At 39.8% G+C, this 21,911-nt stretch overlaps 1 protein-coding gene across 2 annotated transcripts in view; it reads left to right on the forward strand.

Annotated features, from left to right (window-relative positions):
• The window catches only part of LOC126460849 (ubiquitin-protein ligase E3B), a 297,274-nt gene that overhangs the window by 60,779 nt on the left and 214,584 nt on the right, over positions 1 to 21,911 (forward strand). For both annotated transcript variants that reach the window (XM_050095948.1, XM_050095949.1), the window contains exon 5: positions 12,863 to 13,054. In XM_050095948.1, coding sequence (XP_049951905.1) covers positions 12,863 to 13,054 — 192 coding nt within the window. The remainder of the gene's footprint in view (positions 1 to 12,862; positions 13,055 to 21,911) is intronic.

Consider the following 21,911-nt stretch of genomic DNA (forward strand, 5'->3'; position numbering starts at 1 on the left):
TGTCCCTCAGGGTAGCGTTTTAAGTGTGACTCTGTTTGCCATCGCTATTAATAGCATTACGTCCATAGTGAAAAGTCCTGTCCAGTGTTCTTTGTTTGTGGATGATTTCTCTTTGTTCTGCTCTTCTTCAAGCCTTGCAACGACAACTCGTCAGTTGCAACTTACGATTAGGCGTTTGGATGACAGAGCGCAGAAGAGTGGATTTAAGTTTTCCACCGAGAAGTCTGTATGTGTTCGTTTTAACCATTCTCGTTCACTTTTAACCTTTCCTGAGTTGCGCTTGAGGGACACTATTCTTACTTTTAAAGACACGGTGAGATTTCTGGGTCTCGTTTTTGACTCGAGGCTGACGTGGTTACCTCATCTTAAAGACCTGAAACGGCGGTTGCTTCAGGCTTTAAGTATTTTAAAATGTCTTAGCCACAGTACATGGGGAGCTGACAGGACTTGTCTGCTCCATTTTTACAGGGCGTTTGTGCGATCTCGGCTCGATTATGGGTGCACGGTGTGTGGGTCTGCGAGGCCTACTTACTTAAAGATGTTGGACGTTGTGCACCATGAAGGGCTTCGGTTGGCCACTGGGGCATTCCGAACTAGCCCCATACCAAGCCTCTGTGCAGAGGCAGGTGAACCGCCACATCATATGCGGCGACGGCTACTTACGGTACGCCAGGCGTATAAAACTTTGTCCACACCCTACACACCTGCATACCATACCGTTGCTCAGCCTCCTCTGGCACGGTTATTTCATAACCGGCAACGTGCGACGCAGCCCTATGGGATTCGCGCACAGGATTGCCTCGCTGCGATGTCTGTGGCTGGTCTTCGTGTTTTACGTCGCGGTTGGAGCAGATCTCCACCTTGGCTCCTCCGGCGTCCCAAACTTATTTTAGATTTGACTCGTTTTAAGAAAGATGGCACACCAGATTTTACTTTCCAATCTCTGTTTTTTAACATTTTAGATGTGCATCATGGTTTCACTGTCGTTTATACTGATGGCTCGAAACAGGAGACTTTCCTTGGCTGTTCTGTGGTGTTCCCTGATCGTGTCGCCCGGATTCGCCTCCCTGCTGAATATACCGTTTTCGCAGCGGAGCTCCACGCGATCCTGAAGGCACTGGAGCAGATGCATCGTGTTCGGGGCGATCAATTTCTTCTCTGCTCCGATTCTCTTAGTGCCTTACAATCACTGCAGAGCCTATACCCGACTGAGGAGATGGTCCAGTTGATACATGACCAACTGTACTTGCCCCAACAGCGGGGTAAAGAGGTATCCTTCTGCTGGGTGCCTGGTCATGTCGGCATATGGGGCAATGAACAGGCTGATCGGGCTGCCAAGGAGGCCTGCGAGAGCAGGATGTGGTCCAGTGTCCTATCCCCAGTCGTCGCTGCACTCCACAGGAAGTGCATGGCGTTGTGGGAGGACGACTGGCTGGCGGTGTCGGCCAATAAGCTGCGGTCGGTAAAGTCAACCACTCGGCCGTGGCGTTCCTCCTGCCGGTTGCTAAGGCGGGAAGAGGTGGCGCTCACACGTCTGCGGATTGGGCACTGTCCTCTGACGCATAGCTATTTATTACGGCAGGAGGATCCTCCGTTTTGTGACGCCTGTGGTGTGCACATCTCAGTCCGGCACATTTTAACAGACTGCATTTTATACCGTGATGCAAGGGCAGAAGCACAAGTTGATGGGGATCTGCCTTGTGTTTTAGCTGACGATGAGACGTGTGTGTCTAGGGTTTTTAAGTTTTGTGATGTGTCTGGACTCTGGCCTAAACTTTTAGGCTGGAGGTTTTAGTGTATTGCAGAGTGGCTGACTCCTCCCTTTTTTCCTTGTGGTCAGCCAGTCACTTCCATCTGCTACATTGTTATAGCTCCCTCTACCATTTTCTTCCTGTGTTGTCCATGTTTTACTGCTGACGCCCTGCTTCATCCCACGCTTCGGTGTGGGTGAGCACATATTTTTCAGTGATTTTTCCCCGTGTTTTATGCTCCGTTTTATGTAACTGTTCTGAGTGTTTTTCTTGACACCTGTCTCACTATGTTACTGATCGGGCGCTGAAGACCTTGCTGTCGTGCGCCCCCAAACCCCTCTAATACTAATACTAAATATATCAACCCAAAGATTGGTTTGATGCATCTCACCACACTAGTCGATCCCGTACAATCTTCTTTATCTCAGCATATTTACTGCTACCTACATCCATTTCAAGAAGCTTACTGTGCACAAGCCTATGTCCTCCTCTACAAGTTTTACTCCCCACATTTTCGTCCATTATCATAATGACTGTTCCTTGATGCCTCAGGATATATCCTATCAAAACTGATCCCCTTTAGTCCAATTCTAGCATAAATTTTATTTTCCTCATTAGTTACTCAGTCTACCCCCATATTATCTCCAGCATTCTTCTATAGCACCACATTTCAAAAGCTTGTATTTTCTACCTGTGTCAACGGATTATTGTCCTCATTTCTCTTTTGTACACAGTTACACTTTAGACAAATACCTTCGGAAAAGACTTCCTAACGTTTAAATTTATGTTAGACATTAGCATATTCCACTGTTTCAGAAATACTTGTCCTACTGTTGCCAGACTGCATTTTATGTTCTCTCTACAGGCATCTTCAGTTATTTTTCTGTCCAAGTAGCAACATTCTTCTATTACTTTTAGTATCTTATTTGCTAATCTAGTTCCCAACCATTGCCTGAGTTAACAAGACTACATTCCATTACCTTTTTTTTTACTTTTGGAGATGGCAATGTTCATCCTATAATCTCTTTTCAAGACAGTATCCATTGCATTGAGCTATTCTTCCAAGTCCTTTGCCATTGCTGACAGAATTACATCATCATTGGCAGACCTCTAAGTTTTTATCTCTTCTCCCTGGACTTAAGTTTCTCACTGGTTTCTTTTACTGCTTGTTCAGTGTACAGATTGAATAACTTATGCTACAACCTGGTGTCACATCCTTCTTCATTACTGGTTCCATTTCATGTCCTTCAGTTCGTGTAACTGCAATCTGGTTTCTGTAAAAGTTGTAAATAATATTTCGATGCATATATTATACCCTGTTACCTTCAAAATTTCAAAGAGTGCCACCCAGCTGACATTGTCAAAAACTTTCTCTAAATTTACAAATGCTATAAATATATACTTGCCTTTTTCAGCCTATTTTCTAAGGAAAGATGTACGGTCAATAATGCCTCACGTTTTCCTACAGTTCTCTGGAATGCAAAGAGATCTTTGGCACGGTTGGCTTCAGTCAGTTTTTCTATTCTTCAATAAATACATTGTTTCAGTATTTTGCAACCACAACGCATTAAACTGAAGGTACAGCATTGTTCCCACCAGCCAGCACTTTCCTTCTTTCTGAATTGAAATTCTTGCATTCTTCATGAAGTCTGAGGGTATTTCTCCTGTCTCACACCTTGCATATCAGATCACGAATGCGGTCAAGTGAGACTTAAAAGGGTGGATGCCCTGGGCATAAGGCCAAACTCGATTTCAATTAAATAAACTTGAAATGGACACCTAAGATTAGAAAGGTGTTCCTTGGGAGTATGACCCAAACCACAATATCGTCTACATAGTTTGTGCACAAAGGCACTGTAGCAGTCAGCTGTTAAAGACAGCATTGAAAAATTGCAGGCAATGAAGCACTCCCAAAAGACAGACGTAAAAACCAGACTAACTCCATGTGGGTGTTGATCACAAAATATTTCTAAGACTACTTGTGTAATTAAATCTGCAAATAGTCATACTGAAAGTCTCTTTTTAGAGAACAAGTGAACTGCTCTTAGCTTATCCATCAATTCATCAGGCCATGGTAATGGAAATGAGTAATTCACTCTTTGAGGATTCACTATTGATTGGAAATCAGCACACAGTCTTAATTTGTCACAGTTTCATAATGCATTGGAGTGATTGCTTTTGTCCTGTCAGGTTAATAATTGTTGCACCACTTGTTCTCTACCTACCTGAGAGGTGGGCTGTTCCCAGCAAAACCGTGGTTGGGTAGTTGCCTTCAGTATAATTTACACTTCAAAATTGGTTGCTTTACCTAGGCTGTTCTGAAAAAGTTCACTGAATTCTGCACAGAGTTTTGAAACACTGTCCTGAAGTACAGAAAAATTCACAGAAAGTATGTTGTCCTGTATTGCAACCCAAAAAGATTGAACAAGTCAGTATCACAAATGTTTTGACTGTCCTTTGAATGCAATACTTTGAATGAAACTATCTTTGTAACATTGTGAGAAATGGCAAATCACTACAAGAGAAAAGCAGCCAAAGTTGCAAATTTCACTTTTATTTACTTGACTAATTTTGGATCGGGGCCCATTTTGGAATCATCCATATAGTCAATATCGTAGTCATATATCTGGATGATTTAAAAATGGGCCATGACCCAAAAGTAGTCATCGAGTAAATGAAAGTTAAATTTGCAACTTTGGTCATTTTTCCATTGTAGTGATTAACACAATTTGCTACCCTGCAATTACTCCAGCATACTGGGCTAGCCTGCAATTACTCCAGCATACTGGAAGTTCATAAAAATTGGGATTTTGTGATCATTGTAAACTGAGAGGTTTGTCTGTGACTTTTTCAATTAATGCTTTCCTAACAGTTCACATTGGGCGCTAATGACCGTTGAAGTTGTGCGCCACAAAAAAAAAAAAAACCTAACAGTTCACACATGCATCTGTTCAAAATTGTCACTTAAGCTCCCATGTTTAATTGCATGTGTGCATGTTGCAATTAGCAATCTACAAAATGTCAAAAACTTAAGTTTTTTGGTTGCCAAATATGAGAAGAGTTTGGAGATTTCTTTGACATTGATTACAACACTGACTTCACACAGTGATTAATACTAAATGGCTTTGAAAGTACGACATTGACATTCGTACACTGACTCTTAAAATAAGGAACAGATTGCTTGTTTGACTTTCAGTTTTGCAGACATACTGATTGTACATGTCAGTGCTGGCCTCAGCAGAAACACTTTGTGTCACAGGAGGGGCACGACTGCCGCTTCTGTGATATAAAGCACGGAGGACAAGATTTAACTCCTCGTGCTAACTGGCCAGCACACCAGTGTAGTCTAGCACTAGCTGTGATTCGGGATGACACGGTGCACTAACTGGTCGCGCAACCTGTGTGCTTTCATCCCTATTTGCAGGCACGTGGCATAGCAAGGAAAGTCAGTTGAGCAGAGATGAATTGTAGTGACAATATGGTACACAAACAGGGAAATGTGAAGACAGTTGAAGTCGAGCACTCTTGTAAGAGCTCTGAGACACTATTAATTGCAACACTTGCTTCAAGCTTGGGTCCAGATAGTTTGCTATTTGCCCTCTGAATCTAGAATCAGACACATTGTGGGTATTAGCATCTCAAATTGTCATATTCTGTTATATCTACCAAATTCACTTGTTTATCAAAGTATTTGTCTAACGCAGCAGTCGAGTCATTGTAGTATACACTTTCAGGTTTGGTGGTGGGAAAGATTTTACACACCAATCTGTATATTTTGATGCCTAGTGTTGCCAAAAAAATGAGGTTTTCTGTCCATAATTGGATATGATGTGCAGTGAAATGAGTGTTGAGCTGAGCACGGAATTCCAGCCAGTGTTCCTGCTGTGTCTCGAATGTCTGAAACTTTGGTGCCCAGACAGGAGGTGCCTGTTGTGGTGCCACTTGAGATGCAGCAAGTGATGCAGATTTTTTTTGGAATTGCACCACTTGCATTATTCGGGCAACAGGTTGTTGAATTTGCAGGACCTGCAACTGAAGATCTTGACTTAGAGACATTTCCTGCAGTACATTGGCAATGGTGTAGTATACAATAGCAACTGAATAAAAATAAAATGTAAACACTGGAGCTGTAAAGAATGCCTCAATTAGAAGTCACAGAAAAGACTAATAATAACAATAATAATAATAATAATAATAAATTTCTGGTTAAAGAAGTTCACCTCAACACATTCACATCTAACTAAATTATTTAACAGTTACATTGCAGACCCATACACATTCCCTGATACACTTACACACGGAATAACATATCTGAAACCTAAAGATCAAGCAGACACAGCGAACCCAGCTAAATATCGCCCCATAACATGCCTACCAACAATATACAAAATATTAACTTCAGTCATTAAACAGAAATTAATGACACATACAACACAGAACAAAATTATAAATGAAGAACAAAAAGGCTGTTGCAAAGGAGCACGAGGATGTAAAGAGCAACTGATAATAGATGCAGAGGTGACATATCAAGCTAAAACTAAACAAAGGTCGCTACACTACGCATACATTGATTACCAAAAAGCTTTTGATAGTGTACCCCACTCATGGTTACTACAAATATTGGAAATATACAAAGTAGATCCTAAATTGATACAGTTCCTAAACATAGTAATGAAAATTTGGAAAACCACACTTAATATCCAAACAAATTCAAATAATATCACATCACAGCCAATACAGATTAAGCGTGGAATATACCAAGGAGACTCATTAAGTCCTTTCTGGTTCTGCCTTGCTCTGAACCCACTATCCAACATGCTAAACAATACAAATTATGGATACAATATTACTGGAACATACCAACACAAAATCACACATTTGCTATACATGGATGATCTAAAACTACTGGCAGCAGCAAATCAACAACTCAACCAATTACTAAAGATAACAGAAGTATTCAGCAATTATATAAATATGGTTTTTGGAACAGACAAATGTAAGAAAAATAGCATAGCCAAGGGAAAACACACTAAACAGGAAGATTACATATTGGATAACCATTTGGAATAGTGAAATCGAGTAACACAGACCTAGAAGCACTCAATACACTTACACGATCACAATGCCACAAATATAGAATACATCACATACATCCAGCAACAGAAAGATTCACATTAAGCACAAAGGAAGGAGGAAGGGGATTTATCGACATAAAAAACCTACATTATGGACAGATAGACAATTTAAGAAAATTCTTTCTGGAACGAGCAGAAACTAGCAAAATACACATAGCAATCACTCATATAAACACATCGTCTACACCACTACAATTTCATAACCACCTCTACAACCCTTTAGATCACATAACATCAACAGACATGAAGAAAGTAAATTGGAAAATGAAAACACTACATGGCAAGCACCCGTATCATCTAACACAGCCACACATCGATCAAGACGCATCCAACACATGGCTAAGAAAAGGCAATATATACAGTGAGACAGAAGGATTCATGATTGCAATACAGGATCAAACAATAAACACCAGGTATTACAGCAAGCATATTATTAAAGATCCCAATACCACAACGGATAAATGCAGACTTTGTAAACAACAAATAGAAACAGTAGATCACATCACAAGCGGATGTACAATACTAGCAAATACAGAATACCCCAGAAGACATGACAATGTCGCAAAAATAATACATCAACAGCTGGCCTTACAACATAAACTTTTAAAACAACACATTCCTACATACAAGTATACACCACAAAATGTACTGGAGAATGATGAATACAAATTATACTGGAACAGAACCATTATAACAGATAAAACAACGCCACATAACAAACCTGACATCATACTCACCAATAAAAAGAAGAAATTAACACAACTAATCGAAATATCCATACCCAATACAACAAATATACAAAAGAAAACAGGAGAAAAAATTGAAAAATACATCCAACTGGCTGAGGAAGTCAAAGACATGTGGCATCAGGATAAAGTTGACATCATACCAATTATACTATCAACTACAGGAGTCATACCACACAATATCCACCAGTACATCAATGCAATACAGCTACATCCAAACATATATATACAGCTACAGAAATCCGTAATTATTGATACATGTTCAATTACCCGAAAGTTCCTAAATGCAATATAACACATACCGTACAGTTAAAAGTAAGTGACGCTTGATCAAGGTCCGCGTCACTCCATTTTTAACTGGACTTAATGTCTGAGAAAGTGAAGATAATAATAATAAATCTGCATCTGTAAAAGAAAACAATGAAAATAGCAAGTTGCAGGTCAGGATGTTGTGAAACACAAGAAGGTCAGTAGACAAGCAATGCAACAGACAAGAAACACACGCTATCTTTGTTGTTGTTATTGTGTTACTTTGTCAGCAAGGCACAAATCCAACAACTTGCAAACATCTCATCAGCACCAGTGTTTTGTATTGTCTAGTGATGTTTGGGTTAAAGGGTGAAGGCAGAGAATGAGAGAAACAACAACTGTTAGGTAAAAATTGTTTACTTAACTCAAAGAGGTGCAAGAACACAAGTCCTGGTGGATCCGGTCACAAAATCTAGTGTGTCCTAGTCTGTAGCCAAGTATTAATACACTGTAGTCATTGAGAGAAAGGCAGAATGCTCGCAGACATAGATCACACTACTGAAGAGGGGTGATGCTGGCTTGTGGTAGCCTCTTATCTATTTAGGTAGTGGCACTGCCTGTTCTGACTGAAGTGGGTGTGTCCATAGGGTGGCTGTCAGACGGCAGCCGTGATTGCTGTGTACCTGCCTCTCGTGGCAGTACTAGGAATGTCTGGTACTAACCTATGACTTACAAAGTGACATGTGGTGTCTGTGGTGAGCGACACCACAGTTGGGAGTGTACACTTGTGTCAGTACTACGTCAACTAACTCAATCTTTGTTCTCAATGTAAATATTCTGTCATGTTATTACACATAGTTCTAAACTCATATGGCTACGCTTTTACTTTGTACTATCTCCACACCTGGATAACTTCCTTCTTCTTCCAAGTGTAAATGTCTAAAGTTATTGCTCAATAAATCCCCTTTCTCAGGTCATTTTATTTCAATTACTCCTAGTATGTGTATGTCATGTTTAGCCTTCTCCTGTTTTACATTGTCTATCTTTCCACAAATGTTGAGGGATCTTTTGTTGCTTTCGAAATAATTCCTGTTACTTCTTTCACTTCTTCCACACTTTGTTCCTTACAGCAGCCGGTTCAGAATTGGGTTCTGTTTTATCTCCAGATTATTTAGCTACAAAGCCCACCATCACTGCCACATAGCTAGGGGTAAGAGCATGTCCTGCTCTATACCCACTCTTCTGCCCCACCCCCACCCTTACCACCACCACCACCACCACCACCACCTACCCAGATACATGGATGCCATCAGCTCTCAGTGCAAGGTGTCTGCTTATCCTCGGCGACATTCGGTCCCCACATCTGTTAGCCACTCACTGTAGGTGCCGATATGTATTCTATATTCAAAAATGCAAAATACTTAAAATGTTACTGCAACATTACTTTTCAACTTATTTTGTGATTGCCAGAAAACTCATAAAGAATGTTATCACCATGACAAAAATAGAGGGATGTAATGCTGGAATGACTGCTGCATCAGTTAGTGTTGTTACAAGACCAGTTCGGTACAAGGTCTGTGATGTTGTTTTCCGGTGTCACCAGTGCCCGTAGAGGGACAGGTTATGTTAATGGCTACTTGATCAGAGTGTACAGGCAAAGAGAAAGTAGTTTGAAACTAGGCCATCGTGTTCAAGTAAAACTAAGTATACAACATAAAACGATGTTTAAAGATAGAGAAGAGATTCACAGCTGTCAGACCATGCTACACTATCTGTACATCTTATGGATCAGAAGAATGTGCAGGGTGGTACAGCTGCTCATAAAATGAGCTGACATTTGCAAAGTCTGAGATTCAAATTGTCATCCAGTCAGGTTTTCTGAGGTTTCCCAAAATTATTTAAGGCAAATGCCAGGGTGGTATCTTTGTATAGGACACAGCTAATTTCTTTTGTCTCTTTTTCCCATCTGAGCTGCTCTTTCTCTAATGACCTCCTCAGTTGCAGGATGATAACCTTAACCTTCCTTCCTTAAAGGCTCTGATGATGGCTTTACAACACAAGCCACCTTACTGCTACACATAACATGTAAAATATTGGCAGAGAGCCCACTAGAATAGCTACCACCTACAACAGCTCTATTGATACACTGGTTTATAATTCTTTCACTACATTACTGAATGTTCAAAATATATCAAATGGGTTGCCAGACCACCAAGAGCTTATTGAAATTGAAGTTGCCACGCTCTTATAGTGTGCGTGAGGCCCAACTGATCAATGATCTGCCTCTGAATATATCTAAAGCATTACTTAAATTTTTTTGCAGATGAAACAAATCTCCTTTTCCAAATTCTGTAGATTCAAAGAACGAGCAGTGAGTTAACTGACTCCATTAACAAACTAATTTCCTGGGTGTACAATAATACCCTACTGTTAAATGAAAGCAAACCTGCACATATGCTGCTCAGTGCTCCAAAAAGCACCCTACCTTTACAGATCCCATAATAAGAAGTGACGCAACAATAGAACAAGCGAAGGATATAAAATTTCTTATGCTGTGGATAGAACATAACTTATAATTTGTTATACATAGAGGAAAGCTGTTCAAAAGATCGAGTAGTTTGTGCTAGGCTTTTCAAATCTTTTGACATTTCTGCGATATCACAGCCCTCAAGACAGTTTATTTTGCATTAGTGCTTTCAACTATCTCTTATGGCAACCCAGTTATTGGGTTCAATACATAGGAAAATGTTTGCGATGCGAAAGAGGCTCTTAAAGCTGATGCAACAGGTGTCTCATCAAACACCCATTAAGCCAGTTTCTAGGGAATTAAAAATATTGTCTGTTCGCTAGATTTATATATAAAAATGGGATTCTTCTAAACAAGGAGCTACACTTGTTTGAGATGAGTAAGTGTATTTAATTCCAATATTTTGTTGGTGAAAGTACCAGAAACTTAAATCTGATTATTATTTGTTCAAGTTTCTGTCGTATGTACATACAGTTTCTTGGTGATGCTTAGGTTTAAATGTTAACATCATTCTCAAACGATTGCATGCATTTCAAGTGTTCATTAGAGCATAATTCCACTGAGACGGATGAATAACATCTACGTAATATAGATCCATACAACAAATATAGTATCACTATAATTCAGAAATGGTACATTTGACATACTAGTCTAGCTTACTGTAAGTGTAATCATACCACATTTGTCATGTGGGTCTGTATTATGTTGATACCATGCAAGTGTATGAGTGGAATTATGCACAAACAAACATTCAAAATGCAGGTAATGGTTTTGAGAGCAAATGTTAACATTTAGAAATAGTCACCATCAAGAAACTGTATCCAACTGTGACAGGAACCTGAATTAACAATAACTAAGAGGTTGGGTCATTATTATAATACACAGTCAAGTGCAGATGTTCATCTTATGAGACGAACACTGAACAAGAGTCTACATGGGATAAGAAATATGAGCAGTTTGCTCTACAGTAAATCAGCCTTATCAATTCGTAAAAACAGCAGTATAAGTAGGAATGAAGCTGAGAACAGTTTACTTATACTCATCTTAATTAGCTGAAGAATATTTGTGTTTAACTCTACTAAAACCTTTATTATACTTACTGTTCGCCTTATAATTCTTATGACTTTAAATGATGCAGTGTAATTAAATTGTGGTATATGAGCCTGATACCTACAAAAATCAAACAATGGAAAATCCAGGATGGATTGCAACAATGTTATGAAAAGGAAAGTTGCTATTCAACACATATTGGAGATGCTGAGTCGCAGATAGGCACAACAGAAACACTTTCACAAATAAAGCTTCTGGCCATTAAGGCCATTGTTGACAATAAATGGCACACACACACACACACACACACACACACACAAATTCAACTCACACTCACGACTGCAGGCTCAGGCAACTGAAACCACACTTCATGGCCGTGTGGTTCCAGTTGTTTGAGCCTGCAGTTGTTTGTGTTGTTTGTTTTTGTGTGTGTGTGTGTGTGTGTGTGTGTGTGTGTGTGTGTGTGTGTGTCGTCTATTGTCAACAAAGGCCTTAATGGCTGAAAACTTTATTTGTGACAGTCTTTTTTTTGTGCCTGTTTGTGACTCAGCATCTCCACTATGTTGTGAGCAGCAGCCTGACACATGCATTACATAATTTTTGGTTAGCTGTGCTGTTGTTGTGATCTTCATTCCTGAGACTGATTTGATGCAGCTCTCCATGCTACTCTATCCTGTGCAAGCTCCTTCATCTCCCAGTACCTGCTGCAACCTACATCCTTCTGAATCTGCTTAGTGTATTCATCTCTTGGTCTCCCTCTACGATTTTTACCCTCCATGCTGCCCTCCAGTACTAAATTGGTGATCCCTTGATGCCTTAGAACATGTCCTACCAACTGAGCCTTTCTTCTAGTCAAGTTGAGCTGTGCTATGTAACATTATTATTATAATGTTTTCAGCTCTTGTAGTCCTGTTTTGCTTGTAATATTACAGTATGTTTATAGTATTCAATGTTCTGAATGTAAACTAAATATACAAACAAATATATGTACATATTCCAGGCCACTGAAGATGACTTACTGAGAGGAAACACAAAAAATTGTGTTTCGTTCAGTTGTAATTAGATTGTCCCAAAATAAAAATTCTCAACATACTGTAGTATTGTAATGTATTTCTGTTAAATGAGGATTCATCTTCAGATCTTTACTACATTCATTATTTAGCAGAAATTGTTTGACTTCTTAATAGACGCTTTTTAGAGCTGACAGGTCAACTATTTATAATATTAAATAAAAAAGAAATTACTGTCTTATAACAAATTTCATGTGCCACCAGTTGGCACTTTGTGAATATTGTAAGTAGTAAAGGCTTGAAGGTGAGTCGTTTAACTTAATGTCAGCTGTAGTGCTCTTTGTTAGCTGTTATATCTCATTTTACATCTTTATATATTACTTTGTTATTTTAGTGTGTTTCTGCCATCATCAGCCATGAAATATTTGGCAGAAGTTTGGACCTTCTGAATTTGGAACAGAATACTAGGATAGTATTTAATGTTCTGGAAGGCAACTATGCCCTTTGTCTTCTAGCAAATCTGATACACCTTGCCTACATTCAGCGTGAAGATGCCTTACGAGAACTTTATTTCCCAAGTTTTACTGTGAGTATTATTTCAAAGCAGTGAATAGTAAGTGTAAGGAACACTTTGTAACTGTAAATAACAATGCTAGTGATGATAATAATAATAATAATAATAATAATAATAATAATAATAGTAGTAGTAGTAGTAGTAGTAGAGAGGGAAACCGTAGCTATGGCAGTGAGGTCAATTCAGGCAGATTTTCCCATTACCTTTTAACTGGTAACTGAATCACATACTACAGGAAACATCACCTTTCACTGACTCTTGTCATTTAGCAAATTAAATATTGTTAATATCGCAAGAGTTTCTTGTTGTAAAATATTTATCATAAGTCAGTCATTTTTGGTTTGAAATCAAACAGTAAAAATTCACCTAATTACTAAATAATGTGTCTAGACTTAAAGAATCATTACTATGGACATGTGGGAAAATAGCTGCAGAGTAGAGAGAAATGACAGACAGTGTTAGGGCTGCTTACAATTTTTTTCATGTCAAATGCTGTGAAACAGTGGCTAGCATTTGGCTCTGTAGTAGATGTGCCTGTTGCTCCACGATTGTGGAGAAAGACCAGCTGATGATAATAATAATAATAATAATAGTAGTAGTAGTAGTAGTAGTAGTAGAGAGGGAAACCGTAGCTATGGCAGTGAGGTCAATTCAGGCATTAAAAGGCTGATCTACCAGTAACACAAGCAGAAATAGAACAGTTGAGAGCTACAGTTGGCTATATTAGAGTTACCAGTATGGCAGGTGATCGGATTGTGGTGGAATCTGTCAAATCAGTCAAGGCACTGGAGAGACGTAGGTCAGCAGCTCCACTGCTGTGCTGATTCTAGATAAATGTGTGCACCCAACTGAAGGAACGCTATGACCAGACAGCGAATGAAACGCGTTTTAAGGCTAGTCGTAGTAGGAGGGCTAGAAGGACCGAGTAGGAGGGTGATGTCTGAACTAGCACACAACTCCCTTGCTATCGAATAGTGACCGACTAGTATTTTTAAGCCGAATTCAGAACTTGGCAATGATCTGTGATTAGTGCTGTCTGGCAAAATATCTCGATAATGCAGACTGTGTTGCTATTATTTAGGATGCCGGACATAGTTTGTGCCGTAACGTCAGCTGCACTAGGCAACTGAGGGTGATGTGAGCTACATTCCACAAATGTGAAGGCCGTGATACTCTCCGATCGATGTCGTGAGCCCCGGTTCGGATCGTTCTAGCTCGCGATCCCACCGGTGAGCAGTCGGATGTGAGTAGGAGGGGGCAGGCAGACGAGCGGTGTGGGGGCGGTCAGATGTCTGGGCTGTGGGCTGTGTGACGGAACTGCAGTGGTAGAGTGCGTGCAGGCAGTGGCGGCTAGTGCGTGTGGGAGCGTGTCTGCTGGGCAGGTAGCCTGCTGTACCTCACTACCTGTGGGCAGAGGTACACCCGGTGGTACCCGCGTATCGTGGGACGGCACCGGAATGATCTGCTCCGTAAGGAACAGTGTCATATGTGCAAATGAGGAGCTTCGAGAGACGTGTGGGTGGTACTGACGTGTCCTTCCACGAGAGATGCCACCGCACACATTGTGGTGTATGTCAGAATATTTCTGGTAGGAGTTTACTTTCGTTACTAATTTCCAGAAGGATTTGTATAACTGGAGCATTGTCTGTGTGATCCCTCCAATTTCCAAAATTTTTAGTATATTTTTTTAGTGTAAGTGTTTCCAAATGACAGAGCTGTCAATTAACTGCAGGCACAGTTCTGTCAGTTGGTGGAGATTGTAAACTTTCCACTTTTAGACATGTCACAGTTAATAAAATCTTCTGGTCTACTATGTCGTGGCTGAAAGGATTTCACATTTAAACCCAGTCTTTTGTTTCCACGTGTGGAAGATATTCTCGTGCTCGATCAAAGTTTCTTTGAATGTCTGATTCACACCCTGGATCGCTACGGACTGCAGCTAAATTCCGTGTACACGTGCTTCTGCGCAGTGGCGTGACATCGCATACTTTGAATAACTAGCTCCGTGCCGGTCTGTGAAGCCCCGAAGGATGTCTACCGGCTGTCGTGTCATCCTCTGCCTAGCAGCATTGTACAAAAGCAGTATGGAGGGAGATGTGAACACAGTGCTCTCCTAGCCATTTTGTAGAGTTCCCAGTCTATGGATCCCCTGCTGCTTTGTCAAGTAGCTACTCAGTTGGCATTACAAAGCTGAGTGCATCCCGTACCACTCCTCCCACCAAGGAAAATTCCTTGGTTGTACTGGGAATCAAACCCAGATCCTCCATGTAGCAACTGTCTACACTGACCACTCAGTTATGGAGGTGGACCATACTTCAAATACGTGACCGCAATTGGCCGTTGTCGATCATTGTACTTTGGTGTTGCTATCACCCCATGGTGGAAGACTGGTACACATCTTCTTCAGCACTGGGATCCAAATTTCATTCAATTTCACACCCTTCTCCTCCCTATCGAAATTCGTGGGCTATTTTACAATCTCTACAGCCGGGTTATTTTACTATCTGTAAGGGCTTTTTGTATAGCCCTTCACGGTATCTGCTAGTGCCTGTGCCAGTATTTGAGTCGTATCAAAATCAGTGTAGTGGTCTCCTAGATGCAAAACATGTTCCGTAGCTGATGATCTGCTAATCTCACCCCTTCCCCTCCCCCTTGGCACATTTTATCAGTAAATTAAAGAGCATAGTGGTCCAGCCAGAGGCTCTATTAGTTACTTTTGATATGGCATCTATGGCTTCGCTAAATGTGTTGCAATGGCTTAATTGGATTTTTCCTTCCAAAATTATAGAATTTTTTAAATATTACCGCACAACCATGTATTTTAAATGTGGGACAATGAGTTCTATGAACAGACAGAAGGCTTGGCTATGAGAAGCCCCTCAAGGCCAGTTATAGTGAATGTTTTTAGGGAAAAATTCAAGGAGCAGACATTGGAAGCTGCTAACAAAAAACTGAATATTTGGGACCACTATGTGGATGATATGTTTGTTTTGTGGAGGCATGGTAGAGAGGAACTAGGTTGTTTTCAGCAGCATCTCAACAGGATTAATCTTGAGATATCTATCATGAAGGAGGACACAGGCAGAAGATTAAATTTTTGTGATGTGCTAGTTTTTAAGAAAGAAGATGGTAGCTTAGGCCACACAGTTTACTGTAAAGTCATGCACACTGTTATGATGAAGACTGTTACTTACACCAGAATTTGAACTACAAACCACATCAAAAGAGAGGCAGCATAAAAATGTTGGTGGATAGAGCAAGGAACATCTATGAAACAGAACTGCTCGACACATAATTAAAATATCTCGCAGTGTGTTGCTCGAGAATGGTTATTTATATGCTGAGGTAAAAAGAGCATTAAGAACACCATGCAAAATCATAGCAATGCTCAAGCACCTGTGATTTCCTGCCTTTCATTAAGAACATTGCTGAGGGCATATGAAATCGTCTTGAAAAAAGGAACTACGTGGTAATCTACGATCTCACCCAGAAGACACAAGATCACCTAAAATTTGCCAAGGATGCTCTCAAGACCCTGGAAGAAGCAGGAATTTATAGGATTCTGCGCAGTTTTGGGAAGGTGTATGTTGGTACTACAAAAACAATGGTCAAAAAGTGACTAGAAGAACGCAAGGTCAATTGCAGAAGGGGGGGTGATTGACAGATCATGTGTTGTGGAAAATGCTTTGCAGCCAGTAAATTACTACATTCATTTTGATAGGGTTCAAGCACTGGCAGTAACAATTGGGCAGCATGAAAAGTTATACAGAGAGGGCATAGAGATTGTAAAACAACCCAGGAATTTCGATAGGGAAGAGGAGAGTGTAAAAAATGAACATCATTTGCATCCTGGTGCTAAAGAAGATGCCTACCAGTGTTCCACAGTCGGATGATTGGAAGAGTGGATGACTGTAATCAAAAATGACCAATTGCAGTCGGGTATTCAAAGATGTGGCATCATGACATTGTGTGGAAGCATGCGTGAACTTAGTGGGCCAGCGTGTCTACTGGACACTCAGAGAAGCTATGATTCCCCTTAAAATTGTCCTCGACAGATGGGGTCAAAATGTTGGGTTTAATTGTGAAATACATTGACCACAGCACAATAGCCAGAAGATTTTATTAATTGGTGGAGAAAGAAAAAATGGTAGCATGGGCAACACGGAGGGTAATAATCGTAATATGCGTTATATGTTTAGACATTTCCATCAAAACATAAGAATGATAAGTAAGTTAGATAAATACCTCATGTTATAAACAGAAATTGAAAAATTTAAAGGTATATCTCCTGATGTGCTGCGTGTAACAAATGTCATTTGAATGTCTTGAAAATTGAACAGATGCACTGAGACAGATAAAAGTTTGTGTCATATTACTGCAGGCGAAATACGATGCCACTGTACTTTCTCTCAATCACCATTTTGAAGTCTGACACAAAATGTGACTAATATACAGTCATTTAAATTGTGAAATGAAACCTGTCGTAATAATAAAATAAATATAGATAGGTATGTGCCATTCACTTTCTAAATATATAACATCTGTGTTCAGTTGCCTACAAAAGAATAGTACCTAGTAATCATTTATCAAACAGTTCTGTGCCATTTCTGACATTCCTTTCCCAAGACAGCAGTAAAACGCTCCCGGTGTTCATAAAACCTTCTTTTCTAGACTTGGCTTCCACCTTATGCCTTGTAATCTCTTTCTGTTTGTGAACTGTTTGGGTTGTTTAAAGGCTTTACTCCACAATTTCTAAAGCTTTGAAGCTTCTGAAAAAAGCTGTAACAGAGAGATTAGGCTCGCAATGTTTCATGGATGTTTTGTTTGATATGGAGATTGACTGTAATCCAGTCTTCTGGTGTAGCCCTAATATTACTGCTGCAAACTACAGATGACAGCCGTGCTAACTTTTCCGATGCCAATGTCAAATTGAGTTGAAGTTTCACTTCCAGCGTTGGCTCGCTCGTTGTTCCTCGTGCAGATCGTACCACGACATCCCACACGAAAATAGTACAGATATTCCTCATGTTGATTATCATTCTTGATGATTTTGAGGCAGTTTGTACACTTGACCTTTTTGGCAGTCAAGTTTTGCTTGAGGTATTTGGTTGGAATTCTTTGTTTAGTGAAGGATAACACCTAACGGATTTCCACACTAATGAGCTAAAACATTATGACCAGCTACTTGACAGTGCGTTGTCCCACCTACAGAACACAGTACTACAGAGTTGTGTGTGGCACGGGTTTGTCAAGTTCTCGGTAGGTTCCTGGAGGTACGTGGCACCGAGTGTGTACCCCCAGGTCGTGTGAGTCCTGTAAATTACCGGGCCAGTGATTCGTGGGTGCATGTATGGCCCCACGTAGTAAGAGTTCCGGTTGTGTTCCATCGGGTTCAGATCGGAACGTCAAAGTGGGTTGATTATTGTACTCTTGAAACCACTGTGTCACACTTGTGGCCTAGTGGCACAGACAGTTATCCCATTGCTGCTGTCAGGGAAAATATTGAGCAAGAAGGAATGTGGGTGGTCTACAGCTGTTGTGCTGCCTTTGATTACAATCTCGAGTCCTGTGGAAGCCCAGAGCCCAGATGAATACCCCCCTCCTCCCTGTGGGATAATACATTCCCCACCGGCCCATATCCGTGGCACGGTGCATGTTTGGAGTAGCCGGTTGCCCAGATTACAGGATATTTGCATGTGACTGTCAACTAGTTGTAGCAAGAAATGTGATTCGTCCGACCCAAAGTAATGTTTCTATCAATTTACGGTCCAGTCTCATCAGTCCCATGGCTGCAGCTCTCACTGTTGACAATGTTGTCGGGTCGAGGCTCTGAGAGGGTAGGGGTGACCTGTTGTGGATATCCGTGTTTAATAATGTGCACCAAAACATCGTGCCTACATCAGCATTGTTCTCTGTCATCAGATGTATCACAGATCACTTTCTATTGCGCTTATCAGAATGGATGAGCCTGCGATCTGCGGCTTCTGTGACGAGGTGTGGACACCCGAACCGTGGCCACCTACACTTGATTTCACAGTCCTGCGACCACTTTCCTTAGATGCTCATCACAGTAATGTGCAAACGGCTGACCTGTTTCGCCATTTCTGAAATACTCTTTCCCAGGTGCCAGTCCATAATGATGTGCCCTTTGCCAAAGTTGATTATGTCGGTGAAGTCCCTCATTTGTGGCTCATATCAGTGGCTGCTCTACTTGTGTACTTCTATGACTGTGTCATGTGCCCCTAACTCCAGCAAGTGACATTCGGCTTCACAATGGTCAGTGGTTGTAATGTTTTGGCTCATCAGCGAAAATCTGATTTCTTGATAAAATTGTTTTTAAGTCAGTATTATTTAGTAAAATTGTGTTACATAATTTAAATGTAGATTTTAAGCTAAACATGTGGCATAATAAAATTTGCCGGCCGCTGTGGCCGAGTGGTTCTAGGCGCTTCAGCCCGGAACCGCACTGCTGCTGCGGTCACAGGTTCGAATCCTGCCTCGGGCATGGTATGTGTGATGTCCTTAGGTTAGTTAGGTTTAAGTAGCTCCAAGCCTAGGCAACTGATGACCTCAGATGTTAAGTCCCATAGTGTTTAGAGCCATTTGAACCATTTGCATAATGAAATTTATTTACAAGAGGAAATGAAAATTATTCACAAAAGCTAACTTTATTTTTAAAAATAAGTAAATATTGTTTACAAAACATTATGTTTGTACAATCTGTAACAGTAGTTTATTTTCTGTAAATGATTGTTTAACAACAATTATATGAAAGAAGAAAATGTTTACTGACACAAATCTGAGGTTAGTGTAGTTTAAACCCTTTATGCAGTTGACATTTAGCGTAATAAAACTCATCAGATTGTGTTCCACTAATAGTTTTGTGAACCTTGGAGTGTCACAAAACTAGTAGTTGCATAATTATAAAAAACTAATAAGTAAATCTTCAGTTTGCTCAACTATTTTGACGTACCTCCCTACTGTAACGTGATATCTTCTAGGTAGAGATATGATGATATTTCTGTAGCTGTAAATGCACTAAAATTAAAATTTTGTAACTATGAAGTTGCAAAGAGCAGCATGTAAACTATTGATTTACGTAATCAGGACAGCTGTCAGCTGTTCAGTAAGAAGTTATTCCTGATGTGCAGCATTCGTTGATGGAAGACATTTAAGAGAACATTAACACAGATAACCATTACGGAAAGATCACTATGATTTCAAGACACTTTAAAAACTGATCAGATAAGTGTGAAATTTCTGGAAATATGTGGAACTTAGGAAAGACACTGATCCAATAGTGTGCTGGTGTGGGTGTCTGTGACACACATGAGTGTCAAATGTATCCTCATTATTAATTGTATCCTCATGGTCCACAGAAATTTCTCTCAATTTTTAAAGATTTTCAAAAGAGCAAAGTAAATAATTATAGTCTAATTAGCCATACGTTCATTGTTTGCAAGCTACTGAAAGCCTTCATAGTAAATCTTACATTTATGACAAGGAACACAATTTTGATGTAGTATACTCATTTGCCAGTTACTTGTTAACAGCTTGTGAGTATTTTGCAGAAGCATTAGCATTAGCACTGATTTAATATATCAAACAGCAAAAGAATTAGCACATGTAATGCTAGTCTTACCACTGTTGGTTCAGTAGTTTTTTGTTACCTCCATTGGTTTGATGTAGCTCTCCAGGTTTTTGAATATCCTGTACAAGTTTATTCAAACCTTTATAAGTACTGCAATCTACATCCACTTGAGTCTGCATACCATAGTCAAGCTTTGGCCTTCCTCCCAATTTTTACCCACCACACTTCCTTCCGTTATCCATTAATACCTGAGCATATTAGCTAACAAATCTATCCTCGATGCATTAGCACTTGATCTAGCAGTCAGTTGCTGAGCACTCTCCTGTAGCACCACATTTAGAAGTTTCTGATCTTCTCTTTTCCGTACTGTTTATTCTCTACAATCTACTTCAAATGCTTTTAGATTTTCTTGATTTTTCCATTGTGTATTTTGTACCCTCTTTTACTTCAGCCATTGCCAGTTATTTTATTAACGAAATAGAAAAAACTGATCCCCTACTTTTAGTGTCTCATTTCTCAATATAATTCTCTCAGCATCACCAGATTTAACTCAACTGCATTCTCTTATGGCCCACCCTTGTTTTGTCCTTGTTGATGTTCGTCATATAATCTTCTTTTTGAGGCATTATCTGTGCTGTTCAGCTGATCTTCCAAGTCCTCTGCTCACTCTGTCATAATTATAGTGTCATTGGTGAATCTTTAAAGTATATACTTCTCGTCTGATGACACATGAATATAAAACTTTCTGTTGAGATCGACATTGGATTTACGATCGGAACAAATCTGAAGTGGTTCGACAGTGCACCTTCTCCTGTAACTTCAGTGATTCCTCTTAAAATGGTCAGTGAATTTTGTCAAAAAATATTACAGCACAAAAGGAGAAAAATATTGAATACATGTTCTGCTGTGTACGAAAAACAGGGGTAAAAAGTTAAAGAAAACTCAACTATCTATTTACACTGGTGTTTTACAGCACAAGTAGAAAATTAGAACTAAGCCTTAAAGAACTGATATAGGCAATTTTTTATTTATAAATAGCATTATTGGTGAGTTGGAACAGATTGCTTGCATTCTGTACACGAATGCGTAGTTTTAAATGTAGTCTTGTGTTATGGTTTATCTATGTTTTTAAGTTTGACAATTTAATAACTTAAATCTTGTAAGTTTCCAATTTGAAAACTATTCTTATTACAACTGTAGCAATAAATAATGAAAATGAAAAAATCTGATGACTGATAATGTGTGAAAATGCACAGTTGTTAAAACCATTGAATTGTA

Source organism: Schistocerca serialis, chromosome 1 (assembly GCF_023864345.2).
Source record: "Schistocerca serialis cubense isolate TAMUIC-IGC-003099 chromosome 1, iqSchSeri2.2, whole genome shotgun sequence".
Lineage (NCBI taxonomy): Eukaryota > Metazoa > Arthropoda > Insecta > Orthoptera > Acrididae > Schistocerca > Schistocerca serialis.